Here is a 22,685-nt window from a genome sequence, read left to right on the forward strand (position 1 = left end):
TATAAGAAGTTCTTTCCAGGTCTAGGCAAACAAAGAGCAAAATAAGTATCTTTTCATTAGGTCTGAGGCTGGGCTTTATGACAGTATGGCTTGTATAAACTGCACGTTATGGGGTAACTATGGATATTTGGTGTAAAATTTGCTACTCACCAAATACTGCCATCTAGACTAGTAGACCATCAACCCACACACAGTATTCAAACTCAAATGCCAAGTAACTTCACAGTATAGACAATTGAATTAAATAGTCATATTTGCAAGACAGTTCTATGTTTTAAGAGGCAGTGAAGTTTAACAGAGTCAAGTCCCTTGGATAAGTCAATACTGGCAAATATCATGGGGATAGAGGTTTGCCAAAGATAATAATTCTGTATCAGATCAATGCCATGGAGGACGGCTTTGGACCATGGAGGATTTTTGACTCTCATTTCCAAAGCTCAGTTGATTTTAGGTTCCTGGTATTTTTGCAGTGTGGATAGAGAAGGTGGATCATATTTATTTCAGTTCAAGTCAAGGTGGCTGAATTGGTCCAGAACCTGAAAAAATGATCTCTCTATATAGCTCATATTAACATCAGCCACATAGTAAACTACAGAGAGAAACCATCTCTGTGTCAATATAGGTCATACATACAAGTGAAATGGCTTCCCAGTGTACTTGCCTATTTTGTCTGCAATGTTACTATTTTTTTAAAAAAATTTTATTTATTTATTTGTCAGAGAGAGAGAGAGAGAGCACACAAGCAGGGGAGTGGCAGGCAGAGGGAGAAGGTTCCCCGCTGAGCAAGGAGCCCGAGGCAGAACTCGATCCCAGGACCCTGGGATCAGGACCTGAGCCGAAGACAGATGCCCAACCGACTGAGCCACCCAGGTGTCCCTGCAATGTCACTATTGTGCAGGTTACCCTTGGTGTGGAGTCTCTACATCTCCAGGGGTACTCAGACCCAAAGCATCTGCCCTGGAGAGGTAAGGATATACTGGTCACCAATACTTTCAGAGGAATAGGCTTATTGTGGAGCATGCATATGTTTCCCGAAGCTGACAGGGGTTCTAGAAGCCCAGACTTACTGGGGAATTGAGAATGGGCATCTTCATAGCCCAAAGTCTTCTGTTCCTGGGGGAAGCTGTCCACCAAGAGAAGTAAGACCACTGAACAGGACGGTGAAAAGCAACTGATTGCCCAATTAATCCTGGTGCTGCTATGTTTTTCTGATAATCACAGTTCAGGTTTTCGGGGTTAGTACTAATTTAATCTATTTTGTCCTGTTTTCCCCACCAGGGGAAATATGGTTATTGTATTAGAGAGGTACTTTAAAATGGAATTGTAGATTAATGTCCTTGGTTTCATTATGGGCAATTAATCTCTGAATACATTCTTTGCTGGAGAGAATTAGTGATTTATCCAAGGTTAAATACCTGGTAAATGTCAGACCTAAGAGCCAAACCATGGTCTTCTGTTCTCAGTATTCCCTGTGTGCCTACCAAATGCTAGGGAACATTCCTAAGATTTAATGCGGCAGGCCAGCTATGTAATTTGAGGATTCTTGAAATACTTTCCCCCCAGCTTTACTGAGGTATAACTGACAAATAAAATTGTAAGATATTTAAAGTGTATATTGTGGTGATTTGATGTACACATACATTGTGACAGGATTTCTCCCATCTGGGTAATTAACACATCCATCACCTCAGATATTATGTATATATAAAATTGTATATAAATGTATATAATATTTTATATATAAATATATACAATATATACATACATATGTATATATCTTTGGTGAGAACATTTAAATTCTCTTTTAGCAGATTTTGTTCTACATTATAGTATTATCAATCTTGGAATATTTTGATGGCCCCAGATCAACATGCCACTCACACATGTCCAAATCTGACTGGAACATCTATGTTCAGTGTCTTTCTTGGCAAGGTGACTTTTGTCTTTAGAGCGCTGCATCACAGACTTCACTGTGGGTAAACGCCGCTCCTACTGCCCAGCGCACAACCTGACAAGCACGCACAGTGGCCCGTGGCAGTCCTGCTCCTTATTCCCTCTCTCTCTCTCTCTCTCTCCATCCACTCTCTGCTATCCTCACCCCTTCACGGCTCCTTCCATTCCATTCCTTCCACTGGCATTACTGGACCCTGTCAAGGGAGAAAGGAATTTGACCCAATTCATCCACTTGGAGACGCTAGCGACTTGATAAGATATCCAGCCAGGAGGTTTGCATTTGGAAAGACCACAGAGCACTCAGGACAACCTGTGGGAAATGTCTGGGGAAGGGAAAGGCTTTGAATTCCAATGGTCACCTATGATGTTTTTGTAAGGCAGACTCTCCCAACAGTACTTTTTCAACTTCAGTGCCAGATCCTACAAGTTGACCAGCCACACTGTACCCTATTTTGTCTGATGCTACCTGTTGGAAGCATCAGGGATTTGACTACTGTATCTGTCCCCCCTGTGTCCGTAATATTCCCAGCTTTAGAAACTCCAATCCTGTCAGTATCTCCTTAGTGGTCATTCTCACATGAGCCGTCTACATGCCTAACATCCAATCTGCTTCTCATCTTTCTAAGCTTCATTTTAAAAATAATACACATAGAATCCCACAATTCTGTGAGAGAGGATTCCCATTTTACAGATGAGGAAACCGAGGCCAGACAGGCTAAGAGACTTGCTCGAGGCTCAGTGGCTGGTAGGAGCAGTGCCAGAATTTGACCTTGGACTTTATGACGAGGCATTCGCTGAAGCCCATGGCTCCTCTCATGCCAGGTCTCACTGCCCTGTACCTTCCTCTGAGCGTAGACCCATATTGTCCCTGTGGCTTAGATTCCTTCCTTGGGGTGCCTGGGATTTCCTTGCCTCTCTGTGTCATGAGAAAGTATAATGATCAAGAGCTCTAGTGTTGGAGCCAGAGTTCAAAGTCCAGTTCAGCTCCTTCATGCTTTTCTGGGTTTCTTATTTAAAATTTTCATTATTGACAGGGTTTGAAAAATATCTTGGTTGCTGCTGTGGATTCTTCTTTCCACTGTTTATGTCCCTACTATAGCTATGTATGTGATGTTTTGTTTTGCTTCTCTTCATTTATGTGTATATGGTTGTCAATGTATTTCAAGGTCAGAAAGGGCGACAAACACTGGAGAAGGGGAGCCCGAGGCTAAGAGAATGTTTCTATTCTAAGAACAGTTATCATGCCGTCTCTACTAAGTGCCAGGCACTATGCTGGGTGCTTTACACGCATGACCTGTCATCTTTACAACAAATCTGAAAGCCAGATATTATGACCCTATTTAAAATGAAGGGGACTGAAGGGCAGAGAGGTTAAAAACACATGCCCTGAGTTGGTATATTTAAGAGCAAGGAGTCCACTTAAGTCTGTCTGACTATAAAGCATATGAGCTTAACTTTGAAAGAAAACCGCACAAGGTATTCATTAATGCATTCTTATTGTACAAAAATCTTGCACGCAGTTGTATATGGAGTTAATATTAGCATTCTCCTTTGCTCTAGTCTTACCTTTTTAAGCTACCTGGTGTTACAGGTTGATGTGTATCCAGGGTCTTTTGTCTATGCACATTTGTGCACACACAGTGATACAGATTTTTAAAACTATAAATGGGAGGGGTGCCTGGGTGGCTCAGTCAGGATCCCCTGCATCATCGGGCTTCCTGCCCCAACTTGTGTGCTCTCTCTCTCAAATAAATAGATAGATAGATAGATAGATAGAAAGAAATATATTTATAAAAAAACCTGTAAATGGGATCCCGCTATACTTAATGCATGGTGACTTCTCTATTTGGTATTCCTAAAAGCACCTCCTTTTTAAAGAACCTGTTTATTTTTCTAGTGGATACTTTAGATATGCCATAGTGTATTTGAACATTCCCCTATAGATGGGCATTTGGAGTGTTATTAATTTTTCAGGAACAAAAACAAAGGTGCAAAGAAAATAGGTGAACACAGCTCTTCATCCCTGTGAGTATTTCCATGGAACAGAGTATTATAAGAGGGACAGCTGGGTCAGAGCATATCTGCATTTTATGTTGTGATAGAAACTGCCAGATAGAAGCCTGTGGTCCATCCCCTGCTCCATGCTGTATCTCAGTGAGAACTGAAGTTGGATTCAGGAGCCTTGAATTTCTGATATTTGCCTGCTTGCCTTTGCTCTGTTTCCAGTTTTTTCCTCCCCTCCACTTCAGCTGATCGCTTTCCTTTCTTTTCTTGCCCTGTATTTCTGTCTGTCCTAGTCTACTTATGGGGTGCTCTTTCCTGCCTTTGAAGTATCAAATCACAGCTCTCTTGCATCTACCAGAAGCTGGTGGGGAGCACTTATTCTCATGTTGATGGCTACAGCTCCTAAAGCCCCCTTGAGGTATATGAATCCCACTGGCGCTCTCAGCTGGGGCCGCCCTCCCTGATCTATGGTGAATCCAGGCAGAGTGGAGAGCGGAGATGGATGGAGCAGATGGTCGTACTAGTGGAAGGGCTCAAGCTTTTTAATCCCCCACCTTCTAAAATACTCCTTTACCTGAAGATGTCCTTGTATTTTACTTAAGGACAAAGATAGCGATCACCCGCTGAAAATGTGAATGTCTAACTTGAAGGATTATAATGCATACAATGACTTGGCTTTACATCTCTCATTTTTAGAACACTTTGCTATTTTGGTAAATGAGAATTATATATCATTTAAAATTGTCATCATTGATTTGATTCATTTTTTCCTCCTTATGAAGAGCATGAGTTAATAGTCTGCCCCTTTGCTGACATAAGATACTGTTTTAAAAATTACTTTAACTTGTCTAAATCTTGGGGACTGGCTTAATAAATTACAGTATATCTATAAACAAGGATAATTTATAGCCAATAAAAGTCAGAATTCAAAAGAATACTTAATGAGAAAGGAAAATGTTCACGATATGTCATTAAGCATTAAAAGCTGGTTAAAAAATGTTATGTCTAGTGTGATTCCAAGTTTGTAAAAAGTAGATATGCAAAGAAAAAAGACTGAAATATAATAAAGATTTTAACACTGCTTGTCTTTGGAGGATGGAAATACAAATGATTTCTAAAAATTATTTTTGTTGAACTTCTGGGAAATTCTCAGTTTTGTACATGAACATGGAAGGCTTTTATAATGAGAGAAAATAACTTGTTAGTAAAATTATTTTGCCTTTTTTTTTTCTCCTTGCCTTCCTCGGATCTAAGACTCAATTCTCTTGATATTAAACACAGAACTGACCAGGCTCCTGGGTGGCTCAGTCATTGGGCGCCTGTCTTCGGCTCAGGTCATGATCCCAGGGTCCTGGGATCGAGCCCCATATGGGGCTCTCTGCTTAGCAGGAAGCCTGTTTCTCCCTCTCCCACTCCCCCTGCTTGTGTTCCTTCTCTCGCTGTGTCTCTCTCTGTCAAATAAATAAATAAAATCTTAAAAAAAAATAAACACAGAACTGACCAACAGAGAAAATTCTGTGAGATCACTGGATTGCTGCCCACCTTTTTCTGATGCAACCAGGGAGGTGGGTCAGTCCCTGCCTTTTTTCTCCTACTCTGGGTTCCAGGGTATCAAGAAGGTCCCTGATTGACATTGAGCACAAACATCTAAGTACAGAGGTCTGACTGTTTGGGTCCAGACCCTGCTAGATCCAGCTACAGGGGTGCATGTATCTAACTAGGACCCATCCTTGTGGAACCGGTGGGACCCTGGGGTTCTAAAGAGAAGTTCAGGAAGTCATGAGAGGTCTGCATGAAGGAGCCTCGTGAGTACTTAGAAGAGGATCAGGGCCGCAGCCAAACAGATTGGGATTCTCTGAAGGGCTCAACTCCCAGATGGATGTGTTACCAGGCCGAGTGATTAAACGGAACATCCATTTGGCAAGTAAGATAAACCGGGCCTAAGGAAGCCCAGTCAAGAACGGGGGACTTAGGTGGCTCTCCAGGTACAGTCAAGGAGGGGAAGAAAAATGCACATTCCCTGAGTGTCCACTAGGTGGCAGGCCCTTTCTTATACTAAGAACTGAAGTGTCTGTATTCGCAAGCATTTTCTGATATTCAGGTTTTTAAGAATCACGCAGAGGGCTGGTTAAAAAACACAGATTCTTGGGCCCCTTTCCAAAGCTTCCAATTCAGCAGTCTGGGGTGCGGCCCCAGATTCTGCATTTCTAACAAGCTCCCGATGCGGCTAGTGCCACTGGTGGGTGCACTTTGAGCACCACCAAATAAATATAGCATCTCAGACTCTGGGAGAGAAGGAGGTGGGCAGCAGTAGGATGTGGTCCTTGTGGCTGAGCAATCAGTTCAAACTGTGACAAAGATTCCAGGGAAGGTGTAGTGTGGAGATAGAAGGGTGGCTTGGGTCACCTGCTGCTGGTTGGAAATGGCCTCTGGTACTCGAGCAGATTGGAACTGTGGGCTGTGGCAGAATGCTAAGTCTCCAGAGCTCTCATTCCAGTTAAATGTGTTACCAGTTAATTTCCTTAGAATGACTGTAGCAGAGAGAAGCGCAGTTATATGCAGATTAAAATGAAAGCAGTATTCAGACCCAAATTGAAAACCAAAACATTAACTATGTACCAAAAATAAGCCAAAGGAAAAAAACATCAAGAATTCTATAACGCACGGATCAGTGAGTCTCAAATTATTTGAACTGAAGGACCATTTAAAAATATATCTGGTCCATTATAGTGCAGCACACGGTTCTTTTGCACAAGACTTTTTTTTTTTTTTAAAGATTTTATTTATTTATTTGACAGAGAAAGACAGCGAGAGAGGGAACACAAGCAGGGGGAGTGGGAGAGGGAGAAGCAGACTCCCTGCCGAACAGGGAGCCCGATGCGGGACTCGATCCCAGGACTCCAGGATCATGACCCGAGCCGAAGGCAGTCGCTTAACCAACTGAGCCACCCAGGCGCCCTTGCACAAGACTTTTACCTAGCTCTAGCCATGCATGACTCACCAGGCGAGTTTGACAGTTCCTGACTGGTCCAGACCCTATTCAGTGAGGTGAGTCCACTGATCATGTATTTGAATGTCAGCAGTAATTTGCCACATTGCTATAAAAGTTTCTAAAGCTCACTCTTAGTTTCTATATTTGCATCAATAGAGAGGAATAATAACAATTTTTAGGAGGGTACCCATGCACCAACCACACTTTGAGGTGCGCTGATCTGCACCAGCTATATGGCTGCCTGAGCGATGGGCTTACTGTGGAACTTCCGGCAGGCAATCTGTTCTTTCGGCTCTTGTACTGCATATCCTTAACTCTTTGTATCCCTCAGGGCCATTCAGTTCTTATCAAGCCAATTTGGGCTCCTTGGAATGGGGCTAGTTGGATGTACTTTTGGCCTCAATGCGATTGCTTCATGCTCAGACATCAAGGGTAATGTCCTATACAGGGTATGCACTTAATGAACACCGATGGGATGAATGCATGGAATGGTAGGCCGGGACTGAGATATCAAGCATGCCTGGGGGCTGGACAGAGATAGCCAGGAAATACATGCCCGGCGTAAAGGGGCATCCAAACAGAACTCTCCACATGGTGATTTTATGCAGGTGGCAGACAAGCAGAGAAGATGGAGAAGAACCAACTCCAAAAAGAACAAAGTGACTAATCAGGTTATTTCTCTGGCCTCCCTGGTGCCTCACTAAATACAGGCGTCCACTGTGAGTGAGTAAGATTTAGTTTATCAAGCTCATGGGCCATGACAACGTAGGCTTTCCCATGGTATTTTCATGCCGAACCAAGCCATTGCCTCACATTCAAGCCAAGATGAACCCTGCTGGTTACTCTAGAAACTACCGGAGAGGTTTCCCTAGTTGTTTTCCTTTTAATATGAGAATCTTGAGGAAGGACTTTAATGTAATAATTTAATTATGTTTTCTTATTAAACAATTCTCTTTCAGCAGAGGAGAGCTGAATGAATGCAAAATGGATTATCAGCTTGAATCCACCCCAAAACGTCATGCCCTAGCCCACACTCACCTGGTTTCTTCTCCTTCTCCATTCCTTACCAGGCACACAGTGCAGCACAAGCAATTTATGTGACTTAATGATGCATAGCTAATAATACTGATCACAGTAATAATGATAGCTGCTATTTAGAGAGCCCTTAGGAGAGGTACTATATTAAATGCATGCTTAAATACATTATCTTATTTAATTCCATCAATGATCACATAAGTTTGCTCAAGGACAGCGTGGGAGGGCTAGGATTCTAGCCCAAATCTGTGGTTTTAACCACGGCACTACAGTTAGGGTCTTGGGTCCAAATAGAGACTGTTTCCTTTTGCTTTTAAGGTATAACAACAAAAGAAGTATACCGTATTAGGAACTTTGAATACCCAAGGCCAAGATTTCTTGTAAGTGATAGAGGCATAGACAGATCCTATGAATGAATGAATGAATGAATGAATGAATGAACAAATGAGTGAACATGGGTGCCAGCTGTGAATGAATCAAATTTAGTCTGTGAATTTCTTAGATCATGAGGACACTACAGTTTCATGTTGGTGTTTCACTGTTGGCCAAGGACTGACATGGTTTTGATGCTGGTTCATAAAATCTGAAGATACAATCTGGTTACAAAATCTAAGACTAAATCTCAATTATATCTCAAACAAATTTGCACATACACACACACATACAAACAAGTTTGTCTCATATGCTGACTCTTCAAAAAAACGTATTTTGTTCTTTTTCTCAATATCCTTTTCAGTTTCTCAAATCTCCCAAATACTAAAGGTGAGAGGTAGTTCACACGCAAATCTTTCCAAAGAGAACATGTATAGTTTTGACTGCACTCAAATCAGAGCTCATGCCACTATTTTATTATTTTTAGATAATTCTATTTTCAACAGAAACGATCTACACACTCAACTTCTTGGATCAACTGGTAGTTCCAAGGAGCTTTTGATTAAGTGTTTTCATAAAAGTTAAAGGACCAGCACTTTTTTGACAGGATAAATATAATCATGTGCTTATGTTCAAGTTAGAACAGTATGCAAAAGTCTCTCATGGCTCATACATAGGAGTCTTTACAAACTTTCATTAATATATCTTGGTGAGTGATTGCCAGATTTCCAAATACACAAATTAAAACTTTATCATGAGTCAAAATCCTTCAAGAAGAACCAAAAAGACCTTATTTTTCCTCCATGCTAAATTGAAAAACAATGGAAAGTCACATGAACGTGGACATTTAAAAACACAATGAATTTACAAAGCAAACATTTTGGGGCGCCCTAAGACAATAAAGCGATCAGCACAAAGACATCTGTTGGGTGAGGCAACCTGAGGTAAAGACCAGTTAAATCTAATGCAATCAGGAACTTAGTCCAGTTTAACACTTTTTTTATGAGGTGACAACCTCCTAACACCATAATCTTGCCTTTCAGGAAGATGACACAAAGATTTAATGAGTAAAAGAAAACAACTTAAAACCTCTCTTTTGAGCGTGAATTGTCTATTTGGGTTAAAGGTAGTCTTTGAAATCCCATTAGCTACTGGCACAATTGGGAAAAGAGATGTATACACACACACACACACACACACACATCAAAGCAAGTAGCTACAGAACGATAGCAATGTCTGTTTCTACTCAGATGCAAAAACAGAGTTAAAGCCAAAACTAACAACCCTCCTGCTAATTAGAGAAATAAAAATGTCTTTTCCCCAAGTGTCCAACGCAACATGCAACTGAAATTAACTGCTTTTCTTTGGGACTCATTTATTTATGTTTAAAAGAGGATTGGGGGATGAAGAAACCTTGCAATGGAACAGTTGGGGAAAACACATGGATACCATACATTGGAATAAATGGAGCTGAGCACACAGTGACAACAGAGCTCTTTTTCACTTGTGGAAACACGATATTATGGTCTAATAAAAACTGGGTTACCTTTACATTTCTTTTCTTCTGTTTGGAAGGTCTGGGCACTTGGGACACTCTGATCGTTCACATCATCATGGTCCAGATGGAATATCGAGCTAGTCCAAGTGGTCTGGATGAGATGTGGTGACGGCTGTTCATTTTTCAATGTGTTGCGCCTCTCCGCATGGCTCTTCCTATGGAGGCAGGCTTCAGACATTCCTACTAGCTTCCAGTCGTGTTCTCGGTCTGGACAGTGCTTTGGTTTGTCCCAGGCTGGAAGGCCATTTTCTGGAGGGTTGAAAAACACGAGATGACGAGCTGTTGGCATTGTCAAGATTTTGTTGAGTTGCAGTTTTGGAAGGCACGTTGTTTCTCAATTCTTTGGGGCTGACAATATTCACATGTACCTCCCCTTGATGGCAGTGATAAGATGCAGAATTTGTCAGCCTTGGGCATTTAGCCACCACAGTTGGATTGCCTGTCGGAGTAATCAACACATTCCCCCTTATTTTTAGTGCCTAGAAAGACATTAGTTCCTCCAATGGAAAGGCTGTATTTTCACCAGTCAGGCTTCCACAGCAATGGCCCAAGAGCAAGTTTACACCAATTTATGTGACTGCTTAGACGATCGTTTGAGGTCTTGAGGGTCAGGGCTGGCCGTGAACACTTTTCAGATCCTTAGGACATAAAACATCCAGGATTCAGCCTTGTTTGACTTGGGTTTTATCACAGGCTGACCTGAGGGGCACCCTGTTACTTAAGTGGGACATGCTCACGTGATTCCTCTGGGAGTGACAACTCAGTCCTTCCTACAACCTTCTACTCTTAATGGCCCAAGACAAAGAGACTGGATCTTCAGATAGAAATTTGTAAACAGTTTCAATGTAGTTCCAAATTGGTGATGAGATCCAATGAAGGAAAGCAGATAGTCCTTTAGTGGGGGGTGGAGGGGGCAAATTAACAGCCCTAATGATAGAATGATAAACCCTGAATCTCTTTGGTTGAGGTATAGGCAGTGAATTATTTATGTATATTGTGGGTTTTTTTTTTTCCTATTTAATTTAAAGGGAATTGAAGATCTGCCCTTTAGAAAATGGGAAGAAATGGAATAATATAATGCAGTAATATAATGTAAACTTTCTTACACTAACCTTCCCTGGTGGCAAATTTTACCTCCTTGAATATCTTTACTGTACATGGATATAATGTACAGAGCAAAAATGAGCAGGCTAATGTATATATTTGTATATGCATATACGTTAAAAAACATAATCCATCTGGTCATCCATATTTCTGGAAATGCTTAGGCTCCTGTCTGTCAAAATGAGAAATATACAATATAAATAGAGTTCTACTTTTAAAGTGATCATATACAGTGATTGAAAGACTATCATTTATGTGTGAATTCTCCTTTCTGCTGAAATTACCAAAGGAGCATAGATATCCATATTAGAGAGACAAGTCCATCCTGATCTGTGCATAGTATTGGGAATTTTAAGCTGCCTTTCCAACACTTAAAATGATTTTTAAATTATTTAATGCAAGGGCTCAAAATGCTTTAGGTTTTCATAAGCCCCGTCTGTAAATGACTAATTGTCTTCAGTTGTTGTTGGTCAGGATCGTTTCTCTAAAAGTGTGATCTACTCTCAGTCACTTTGGAGGCTGCACTTTCCCTTGAGTCTTCAGGTCACTATGTGGAAATTCTAATACACATACACTCCCTTTCTACTCCACGAGGAGACTGTGAACAATGACTACCAAGTAATAATCAACCCATGATTTCTTTGTCACAGTAAATGGAAATGCTGTGGCTTGAAATAACATGGCCAGTAAGCAATAAATCCATGCAAAAAAATTTCTATAATGTGACAGCTCTGGGAAATAACATTTGATCTTATTCAGACACATACAATTCACCCTATGCAAATGGCTAAGCTAGGCATTGTGTGAGGTCATGAGTTCTTTCTCTACATTATTATATGACATTATTCACTGCCTGGTGAATCAGAAACTCTGGATTCAACCACAGCCAACCCCTGGTGCAATTATAGGCCCCTATTCTCCCTATCCATTAAAAGAAAACAACAGATTAAAATCTTGGGAGATTGTGTTGCATTTCAAATTAAACATATCTATGTAGAATCCATTCAAGTTTATTATCCATGAGGGTTTGAGGTTTTTCTGAGCTAAATATAAAGCTACTGAATGCAAGAGTTAACTCTGGGCCTAAAGAGGATTCATTTTATTTCTACAGACATGAAAAGCCTTCTGACCCATGCATGTTTCTATGATGTCTTCTTTATTTTCAGGGACTCTCTAAATCCTCGGTAAATTGTATCTTGTAAAGCTCTATTTTAATGTGAAAGTTATCACACTATTTTGTAAAGCCTCCAACATTTGATTTTTTCTGCAGAAATTCTTAAAATTTTATTTTATTAACTTTCTTGATCAAACAGAAATTAAGAAACATCCCCAAGGTGGATAGTCACTGCTCCCCAGCGAAAGGAGCTAGTGGCCATGCTTGGATGAGAGATGCTGAAAGGGACTCCACCCAAGGGGACATTCCTCCTTAAAGCACAGCCCATTAAAGCTTGCTCAGCATGTCCCCTGAGTCAGCAAGAGCAGGTATTTCTTCTAAGCAAGGGAGGTTATGTTTGGGGTGAGGCAAGGGATAGGATTGCCATCCATTTTCCTAAGAAAAGAAGTTGAGATGGTTTGGGGGAAAGGGCTTAATTCACAGGAGGCATTTACAGGCTCGTAATTACGGTCTGTAATTCCATTCATGATAATGATATTCAGCTGCTTAATTGGTAGGTTTATTGATTGGGGCACTGCTGGGAAACCCGGGGACTGAGAAGTCTTGGCTGGGTCATGGGAAAGCTCAAGAGGATTTTATTTAAGGAGGATTCTTGATTCTTATCCTTCCAAGAAGAGGGAGACACATACAATTCCCATTCCATTCCCAAGGAGGGATAAGATACCCACTATACCGAGCTCCTTAAATTCTGCCTACTGAGGATGCTGTTGTTGGTGAGAACTGTAAGTTACCTCCACATGTGTTCACTTGGCAGTACTGGTTTTCAGGGATATCCTGATATTTCTTTGTCTAATGCTTGTATCCCTTGGTTCTCCCCAAACTCAAACCAATGAAGTATGTCTTTGTAAAGAGATTGAAATATTAAAAGATTAAGTCAGTGATTCCCAAACTTTGGTGAGTGACAATTACCTGAGGCGCTATTAAAGAACACGGAGACCAGGCCTATAGAAGTGGGATGGGCCCAGGGCATTTGTATATTTACTAAGTTCTCCAGATGATTCTGATACCCAAGAGAGTTTGAGATCCACAGGGTTAAGAAAATTGAAGGTGGGAAAACAAATTACTGGCAGGTTTCAGATAAGGGTGCAGTGTCCTTCTTAGGCTCTATTGTTTTACACAGCCTTGAAGTAAATTTACTTTGTAATTAAACAATTCATCAATGTTTTGGGATCAACTGTGTGAAGATTTAGAAGTCAGATATTATGAAAAGATGCTCAACATCACTCATCATCAGGGAAATGCAAATCAAAACCACAATGAGCTATCCCCTCACACCTGTCAGAATGGCTAGACTAAAAAACACAAGAAACAACAGGTGTTGGCGAGGATGTGGAGAAAAAGTGGGAAAGGTGCACTGCTGGTGGGAACGTAAATTGGTGCAGCCACTGTAGGAAACAGTATGGAGGTTCCTCAAGAAACTAAAAACAGAATTGTCATATGATCTAGTAATTCCACTACTGGGTACTTACCCAAAGAAAACACACTTATTAGAAAAGATATAAGTACAATATATTACTTACAATAGCCAAGATATGGAAGCAACCTAAGTGTTCATCGATAGATGAATGAATAAAGAAGTGGTGTGTACACACACACACATAGGAATATTACACAGCCATAAAAAGGGATGAGATCTTGCCACTTGGAACAACATAAATGGACCTAGAGGATATTATGCTAAGTGAAATAAATCAGAGAGCAAACTGATGGTTGCCAGAGGAGAGGAGGGTGTGGGGTGGGTAAAATGGGTGAAGAGGAGTGGGAGGTACAGGCTTCCAGGTATGGGATGAATAAGCCATGGGGATGAGAGGTACAGCACAGGGAATATAGTTGATGGTATGGTAGTAGTGCTGTGTGGTGACAGATGGGAGCTACACTTGTGAGCAGAGCAGAAAATGTAGATTTGTCAAATCACTATGTTGGACACCTGAACTAACATAACATTGTGTGTCAACTCTATTTCAATAAAAATGTCAGATATTAATTGGATGTTCTCTTATAGATTGGGGGTATGGATATAAATAAATGTTCACCCAAAAAGTCTGTTGTCCTGGGCATTATCTGGGACACAATGTGCACAGTAGTAGAAATACATTTTTTTTAAAAGGAGATTCTACAGATGATCATGTTATTCACATAAAGTATGAATCTTTGCTCTTTAATGGATCCCAGCTAATACCTGGCTTTTGATACTTCATAATTCTAGGCATCAAGACAACCAATTTGTCAGTTATGATGCAAATTAATAACAAAATTAAAGGTAATAACTAGATAGGAACATGTGAACTGTTACTAAAATAACTAGACGCATCCTGGCCTGTTTCTCGAGAGAGTTTAGAATCGAATGATTGAATTTTTGTTAGATGATTATAATTCTTTTGGCTTTGAATGACACAACCCCAGTCTACAAAGTTATTTTGCAAAAAGAAACAAACCTAAATCTCATTAACATAATTATGAACAACCTATCTCTGGAAATTACATTAAATATGATAGAAAAGAAATCTGTCCATCAAAAAAGGGAGAATTATATGAAAATATTCAAGTATTTCAGGACACAAAAGCGAGCTGATACCTTAGAAATGCAATAAGGCAAAGGAAATAGGCTTATGACCAAGTGGTCAGAGAGGGTCAGCTGAGTGGGCTGGAATTTCATGGCACTCATTATAGGAGTGTTTAGTTTGCATTAAAGGCCATTAGTTTTAGGCATTGAGACCCAAACCATACTCTGTATTAGGGGGATGTGTATACGATATGCTTTGCAAGCCCAGGGAGTGTGTAGAATTTTCACTGGATAGCTCAGGCTATTAGCATGATGTCTCTAATTTCCATTCTAATTTTTTACTCAGGCCCATAAATTTTAGCTTCACCGAATTCTCAGACTATGTACATATCAACTGATTTTTATTTGTGGAGTCACGCAGAAGAGGAGACTAATGTTTGGCTGAGCATTCACTAAGGGCCAAATCCTGAACTAGATACTTTTATTCATCTTCATGAACATCCAGGGAAGTCCGTAGTGAGACACTGCTTGATTTACTAGGAACCTGAAATTCAGAGAAAGCACTTCATCTACTCTTTCATACCTTTTGTGCTGTTAACAGATATATTATCATTATTTGCCTTAGTTTGATGAGTAGCCATTAGCCTATTAATAGGTATCATTTTGTCAGTTCTTTGGAAGTTCTTTATCAACTATGTTTATTGTCCCATTCAATTTTCTCAGTTACTCATTTATATTCGCAACTGGTCTGCCCGCTTTCACTCTGAGCCACCTACAACCCACTGTTCATAGAGTAGCCAGAGTGAGCTTTAAAAGTACATTTCAGAACATGTCTCTCTGGTGCTTACAATCTTCTGATGACTTCCATCAATATTGGAATGAGGTCCTAAGGCCTTACTGCAGCTTGAAATGCCCCAAGGGATTTATCCCTAGTCCATCCCACCGAGCCTCTCTCCTGTGGCTCAGCCCCTTGTTCTCTGTTCTCTGGCCACATGGGCTTCTTCTAACATGTACTCATTCCCATCAGTCTTTGCAGAAGCTCCTCCCTAAGCCTGGGGTGCCCTTTCCAAATCCTCCTCACCTCCTCTTGATGTACCAGGAACAATTACCGGGCTCCAACCCCACATCCCCTTTTACCTGGAGGTTGGATTTTCCCTTTTATGGAACATATCAGGGTTGCATTTCTCAAGGAAGATAATCAAAAGTAAAAGTAAGGGGTGGGATCCCTGTACTGCCCTGGAGGTGGCTCTGTTTCAGTGGAGAGAGGAGAGGGCTAGGTTGGAAATCTGAGTCCCACTCTTCCATGTAACGGCTGAAGGGTCTAATTTTGAAAATCACTTCCTTTTTCTAAGCCTCCGTTCTCCTCATGTGTAAAGTGGCAATATAATATTGCTCATGGGATTTCACCCCTTTTCCACCACCTTCAAGGCCAAGATGACTGTGTAGGTTTTCTTGAACCATCCATCCACCCTCTGAACGTCCATTAACACTTTCCATGTATCTCTCTCCACCCATGTTCTACTCCATACCTCATGATCTAACCATTTACATACATCTTTTCTTTTCTTTTCTTTTCTTTTCTTTTTTTCTTTTCTTTTCTTTTCTTCCTTCCTTCCTTCCTTCCTTCCTTCCTTCCTTCCTTCCTCCCTTCCTCCCTCCCTCCCTCCCTCCCTCCCTCTCTCCCTCTCTCTCTCTCTCTCTCTCTTTCTTTTTCTTTCTGTGACACAGTGCCTAGCATCATGCCCTCATTGATTATCTCCCAATAATCTGGTAACTTTGCAAAGAGAAAACTGTTTCCTAGGTACAGACTCTATGCCTGTTTTCTTATCTAAAATCCACTGGTAAGTCATAAGGAAGACTCAAAACTATGAAAACCAATTCAACGAAGATTTTCTACTACTAGTATTATCTTCTCAAAACCGCAGGAGAAAATGAAAACTTTTTTTCTTTTTAGAGGCAGGATAGGATAAGAATCTGGGCTCTGCTGGTCAAGGTTCAAATTCTGGCTTTGGCATTTATCAGCTTTGTGACTTTGGGCAAATTGCTCTTACCTCTCTGGATCTCCCTCCTGAGTATCTATAATACTTGTTTCCATCTCCTCTGTGCGGCAAGAACTCACCACGTTTTCCTTGTATTATGTTGATGGTTTCCACACTTTTCTCCCCCCCCCATTGGACTCTGATCAACTTATCCATCTCTCAGTTCTCACAGCTCTAAGCACAGTGCCTTAACATGAGAGGACCTGAATAAATATTACTTGGAAACAATTTAACATAATATAGACAGGTCAGAATACTCTGGAAGCTAAACAGAGCACACATGGACTTCTATCTATCTAGGAATTTCTCTGCACTGAGCAATAATGTGCTCTACATGAGACCCATTCTGCCAGAACTGGTTTGCATCAACGTTCTGCAACAAAGGGGGCTTGGCCATAACCAGACCCTGCAGCATGGCTGGAGAGGTGTTCTGTGCCCAGAGAAGGCGGGAGGGGCAGTTAGATGACTCTGTTCATCCTAGTCTTCAGACTGGGTAAACCCACCGTTTTTACTCTGGCATTTTTCTCCCATGAAACCCTTTGCCTAAACGACAGGTGTGGCTTGTTGTCTGCTGCCCAGACAAGTGTCTGGTGAAGAGCTTCACATGGGACACTAGAGTATGGCTGCGGGTGTCTCAATGCCACCCTTTCAGGCCCTCTGACATAGCAGTATATGCTTGTCATCTGGGATGGGTGGGCCAGTGCCCAGAGAGCAGGCTGCTGGCTTGCTTGCCAGTGTCCTGGGATACTCTAGGGTGGCTTTGCCTGGCCGGGAAATCTCCAGGAGTGGCCCAGGCTGCAGTGCCTGGCTCGCCACTTGCAGCTATGAAGGCCTTTGGGGCAGCACTTGCTTAGTGGAAGCCATGAGACTTGTGAATTTGGAATATTTGGCCAAGGGAGGGAGATTTCTCCAAAATTAGAGAAAAGCTAAATTGTTGACTGTTTTTAAAGGAAATTCACTATTACTACTTTCGAGAATTGTGAGGGAAGGGTTACACAACTACTGAGTCTCATGAGTAAACTAGAGTGAAAATCCCTCACAGCATTGGTGTTAAGATTACATGCACTGACATATACACAAGGTCTACCACTGAACAGAAATATAGTAAGTTCTTGAAGTGTTGCCTTCCTATTTTACACTGATAACTGCAGAGAGCAAATCCACAATTCTCAGTGGGTGGGAAGGAACCTGGAGGATTCATTCTCATGTTCCCTCCTTCTCTCAACCCACACAAACATTATGAACCACCCCCTCCTTGCCTCCGGCTCAGCTTGGGTTCTAGCCGCACATCTGCCTTTATTCTAGTCAGTGGTGAGTTCCTCTTCCTTTGAAAAATATTTATTATTTGTTATAATAATGTGTAATCACACATTGCTTCTGATATCTTATTGATGTATGTTAGCATTCCCAATATGAAGCACTGGATGGCCCTTAACACTGTGACCAGCTATGACTTTGGTATTCTCCACAACTTAAGCCTGCAAAATGGAGTGGAATGTTCTGGTCATTGTGGGACATGGGGGCCGTGGGTCACAGCTGGGGAGCAGGCTTCCAGGATTCCAATTCTACAGGAATTCACAGTTCACAATTCTATAGGAATTGTGACTAAGGAGGATGAGAAAGGAAGGAAACCATATTTATTATCATGCCCAAGGTATTTTATGTGCATAATAATAGGAACACTAATAATGACAGCTAAAATTTCCAAGCACTTACTGTGTGCGAGCCTACTAGACTAGGCACCATAAATAAAAGTTACTATTAACTGAGCACCTACTATGTGCCAGGTAGCATCCTAAGCATTTTTCATACATTATCTAACTTGCATTCCAATACCAAGAGATGGGTATTGTGTCTGTCATTTTAACCAATGAGGAAATAAGCATAGAGGGAAGTTATCAGATTCCTGTTTCTATTTAGAAGGTGTTACAGTGTATGTAATTATTAATTCACCTCTTTAGATCGATGAGCTCCTTGGTAGTTGGGACTGTGGCTTGTTTGCTTGTGCCCCAGCAGGGAGCACGAGGCCGGGCACATTAACGAATGCTCATTACCTTGCGTGGCACTGAATTAAACTCAGCCACTCTCCACGGCTCCCTCCTGCTCGTCCACAGCTCGGTGGGAATCAGGAAATGGTGAAAGAATTCTTCTCCCCTTTGTGCTTGTTCTATCCTCTTCCTGCTCAGCTAAGTGCCATTTCTCATGATCTTCTCTTGGTCCCCAGACTGTTTCCCCAAAACTTCTCTCCTTCACTTCCTCTCCTTCACTTCCTCTCCTTCCTCTGTGCTATGTGTCTAAGGATAGTTCAAGATCTGGAGCAGAGGACTCTAAGGAAACTAGACTCTGGGGTTTGAGAAGATGATGACCTTTTATTTGCATTTTATTTGAAAATTGAAAAAGAAATGAAGCTTTATTAGCATTGTATTTATGCGTGTATAGAATGAATGAATGGATGGGATACTGGGAGGGCCATGAAATGTGCTCAAATCTTCCAATCAGGGTGTACTCATCTGCTAATTCACTCCTGAAACTTTATAAATGAGGTTCTACTGGGGTCCTTGCTCAGCCTTTGGTTACATGAAATGCATCCTCAGGAATATCTTCTTGTAGGCAAAGTCTGGCAAAATTAGGCTCTTTGTTCAGATAGGCTGCCTTCCATTGCTATATGGTTTTGTCTTTCATTTACAGAGCACCTGCCTATTGATTTTCCCTTTTGTTGAGACTGGACTTCTCTGCCCTTGTGCACAGGTGAATTTAAGTTTGCTATCACAGAGGGTTTCTCTTATTTCGTTGGCAGGGATTCTCAGTCCATTAAGTGAGTGAGATCTGGTAGCTGCTCGGAGAGAAACAAATCTTTTTCTTATCTGGCTCCTCCTGGGTCTCCAGTTTTCCTGTATATTTCATTAGGCAATCATTATCCAAACGAAAAACAATCATCATAGCTATAGAAACCTCGAATAGTTATTCTGAAACTAGAAACTACAATGATAACCTCTTGATAGGTGAAAACCATTAAAATTTTAAAAAGTGTATATTTAGAACCTTTAAAGGGGTGCACGTTAATCCATTTTAGAGTGTAGCTGAAAGAAAGTTAAACACAGAACAACAAAATGTGTGTTCCAAGATCACAGTGGAATCTCCATGTGGAGGGGCCGTGTGTGAATACGTGTCAGTGGCCAGGTTCACGAGCAACATCTTACAATGATTTAACCACACAGGAGCAAGCCCCCTGCTGGAACACTGGCCAGAGGCCCCAGAGACTCGGAAGGTAGTTTCCAAAGGACACAGTGGAATCCTCCCCTAGGAACGGTCATTCGGTTTTCCATAATTCATACTGGATTTAATCAGAAAATCCTCAGGTTGGATGACTTAAACTTTGAAGTAATTACTCTAAAGGCCACAGAGATTCCATTTAGGATATTAGACAAGCTACAGCTGTAGCAAAAACATTCATATTAAAGAGCCACAAATGCACATAAAAGGGAGCAGATGTTTACTGCCAGGATTAGATTTCTCCTGCATGAAAGTTCAGGTCATCATGTTTATTCTTATTGCCAGTCCAAACCCACATTTTCAAAAAAAAAAAAAAAAACCAACACAAAAAAACACATAAGGTAGTCTGTAAGACTGGCCCCATTTTATGTTTCCACACTCGAAATACCCCTTCCCAGAGTAGGAAATACATGTGAGCCTTTTCTAACTTTGCAAACTGGGACTGGGGTATAATTTGTGGATAAAGAACAAATTGAGATTTACAATTTCTTAAAGAGATAAAATGTGCCTCTTGGGTAATCAGATCAGTATTATAGACACACCCTAAATACTTGGCAGCAAAGCACACATAGTCTTTCAATAAATTAAACTCAGGGATTAACAAAATGGACAAAAATAGATGCTGGTGTTAAATTGTAATAACATATAGGGCAAGGGATCGATGCTTCTCTGGGTTTTCGGAGAATCTCACTCTCATGTTCCATATTTTTTTCTGTGAAAATAAGTAAATAGCATCAAGATCAATGTAGATATTTCCTTCACTTAGGGGGAAACATTTCAATCTGGAGAAGTTTGCTTTTTCCCTTTGTTCAGGAATAGCAGCCCTGCCACGTTACCCACACATTCCTTACTCTTGGTTAGGATAGCAGGCGAGATTTTTTACATTGTGAGGACTCCTTGAAGGCAGGTGCTTTGGGGATGTTTTCAGGCCCTCTGAACACTATTAAATACATAAAAAATTTATTTCATTAAATAGGCCCCAGTGCTATGACCCAATGCCATGCGGAGTAGGTCGTGTTCCCTGGGAGGATCTGGCTGAGCACCTGCCCCAGCAGGTCCCCAGCAGCAGAAATGAAGGAGAGAATTAACTTGTTTTCTACCAGCCTATCTTGTGGAAGATAATTTAGCAGTGCAGATGGGTCAAACTGCGATCTGTTCTACAGTGTTTTTACAGTGCAGGAAAATCAAGAGAAGCAGGTGGGATTTCTACTCTCATTTTAACACTTTCTGGGTTTTTTTTCCCTTAAACTTTTCAACTGCTTAAAATACAGCTGGCAAGGCTGGGGCTGGAGAGGGTGTGGGGCAACGAATTCCTGCAGTCCTGCCCCTCTCCAGCCTGTCTGCTCCCAATGAAGGCCAGGTGTGCCCCCGTTCCCCCTCCGTCCTCAGATGGCTCGTGAGTATCTCTAAATGTAGTCCGGGGACGTGCCGCATCTACATCACCTGGGAGCTCGTTAGAAATGATGAATCAGAATCTGTATTAACAAGATCTTCATGTGATTCCCAAGCACATGGATGTTTCAGATACTCTGTTCCAGGGGCATAGTCTCCATGTAAAGTAGATAGAATTTGTTACATGTGGGGGTTACTCAATTTAAACTTTGGAGCAATTTAATATTTACTATGTAGAGATAAGATTTCCTATTCAGGAATCAGAAGGGAAAATAGTGTTGGATGGTTGCAGGTTAGGGAAATTAAAGAGAAGTGCCTTTAATGTCTTTATTTCCTAAATGGTTAGTTGGTAAATGTGGTACGTGAAATGGAAAAATCCAAACACTAAGATTCCTCGTTAGAATTTCACCTTTCGGGGCGCCTGGGTGGCTCAGACGGTTAAGCGTCTGCCTTCAGCTCAGGTCATGATCTCAGGGTCCTGGGATCGAGCCCCGCATCGGGCTCCCTGCTGGGCGGGGAGTCTGCTTCTCCCTCTTCCTCTGCCTCTCCCCCTGCTTGTACACTCTCTCTGTCCCTCTGTGAAAAATAAATAAAATCTAAAAAAAAAAAAAAGAATTTCACCTTTCTTCAGGTTTTCCTTTCTAAAGACATCCAACAAAATAATCAAAGTAATAGCTAACATTTATGCCAGGCACCTGGTCTGAGCATTTAACATTTAATCTTCACTGTAACTCTATGAGATAGAAATATTATCCTCCTTTTTCAGATGAGGAAACTAGGGCACAGAGAGACTGAACAACTTGCCCAAGGTCACACAGTAGTAAATAATAAAGTCAGGATCCGTACCCAAATAGGTCTAACTGACTCTGCCACACTTCTACCTGTTTATGGCAAGTCAATACCAAATGACTTAGATGATCACCACAGGCAAGAGAACTAAATCCTGTCAACAAAAATATGTAATTAGAGGTTTGAAATAAAGAGACTAAAGCTCGGAGAGGTCACTTTCTTGCTCAAAGTTACCCAGATGGGCAAAGAGGCGGGATGGGTCTTTTGATTCTTCGTCCCATGGTCTTTTAACTGAAAACATATGTTTTTAAGTATACAACAATGATTTATTGCTCAATCTCAGTGCTGGTTCAAATTCTGACATTTTCCCTCTATACCTCAAACATTAAGAGCTGTTTTTCTAATTAAAAAAATTTTTTTCCAGTAAATTTACCAAACAAGAGACAGCTGGGCATGAAGTGATTCTGTTTCCCCCACTGATTGCTGCTGCTGACTCT

The 22,685-nt window shown here is 41.2% G+C and overlaps 1 protein-coding gene across 27 annotated transcripts in view; it reads right to left on the bottom strand.

The window, feature by feature from the left end:
- THRB (thyroid hormone receptor beta) overlaps positions 1-22,685 on the bottom strand; it is a 404,443-nt gene that overhangs the window by 63,537 nt on the left and 318,221 nt on the right. For 25 of the 27 annotated variants that reach the window (XM_064588701.1, XM_054504453.2, XM_064588706.1 and 22 more), the window contains one exon: positions 9,903-10,163. The exons of 1 other annotated variant lie outside the window; for it this stretch is intronic. In XM_064588701.1, the coding sequence (XP_064444771.1) occupies positions 9,903-10,092 (190 nt within the window). In that variant the 5' untranslated portion in view covers positions 10,093-10,163. Of the gene's footprint in view, positions 1-9,902; positions 10,164-21,808; positions 21,929-22,685 lie in introns of those variants that run through there. One more of the 27 variants, XM_064588708.1, reaches the window with a different exon arrangement.

The sequence above is a fragment of the Mirounga angustirostris genome, unplaced genomic scaffold (genome assembly GCF_029215605.1).
Source record: "Mirounga angustirostris isolate CCGP_5_RB_7025 unplaced genomic scaffold, mMirAng1.0.hap1 SCAF_1, whole genome shotgun sequence".
Classification (NCBI taxonomy): domain Eukaryota; kingdom Metazoa; phylum Chordata; class Mammalia; order Carnivora; family Phocidae; genus Mirounga; species Mirounga angustirostris.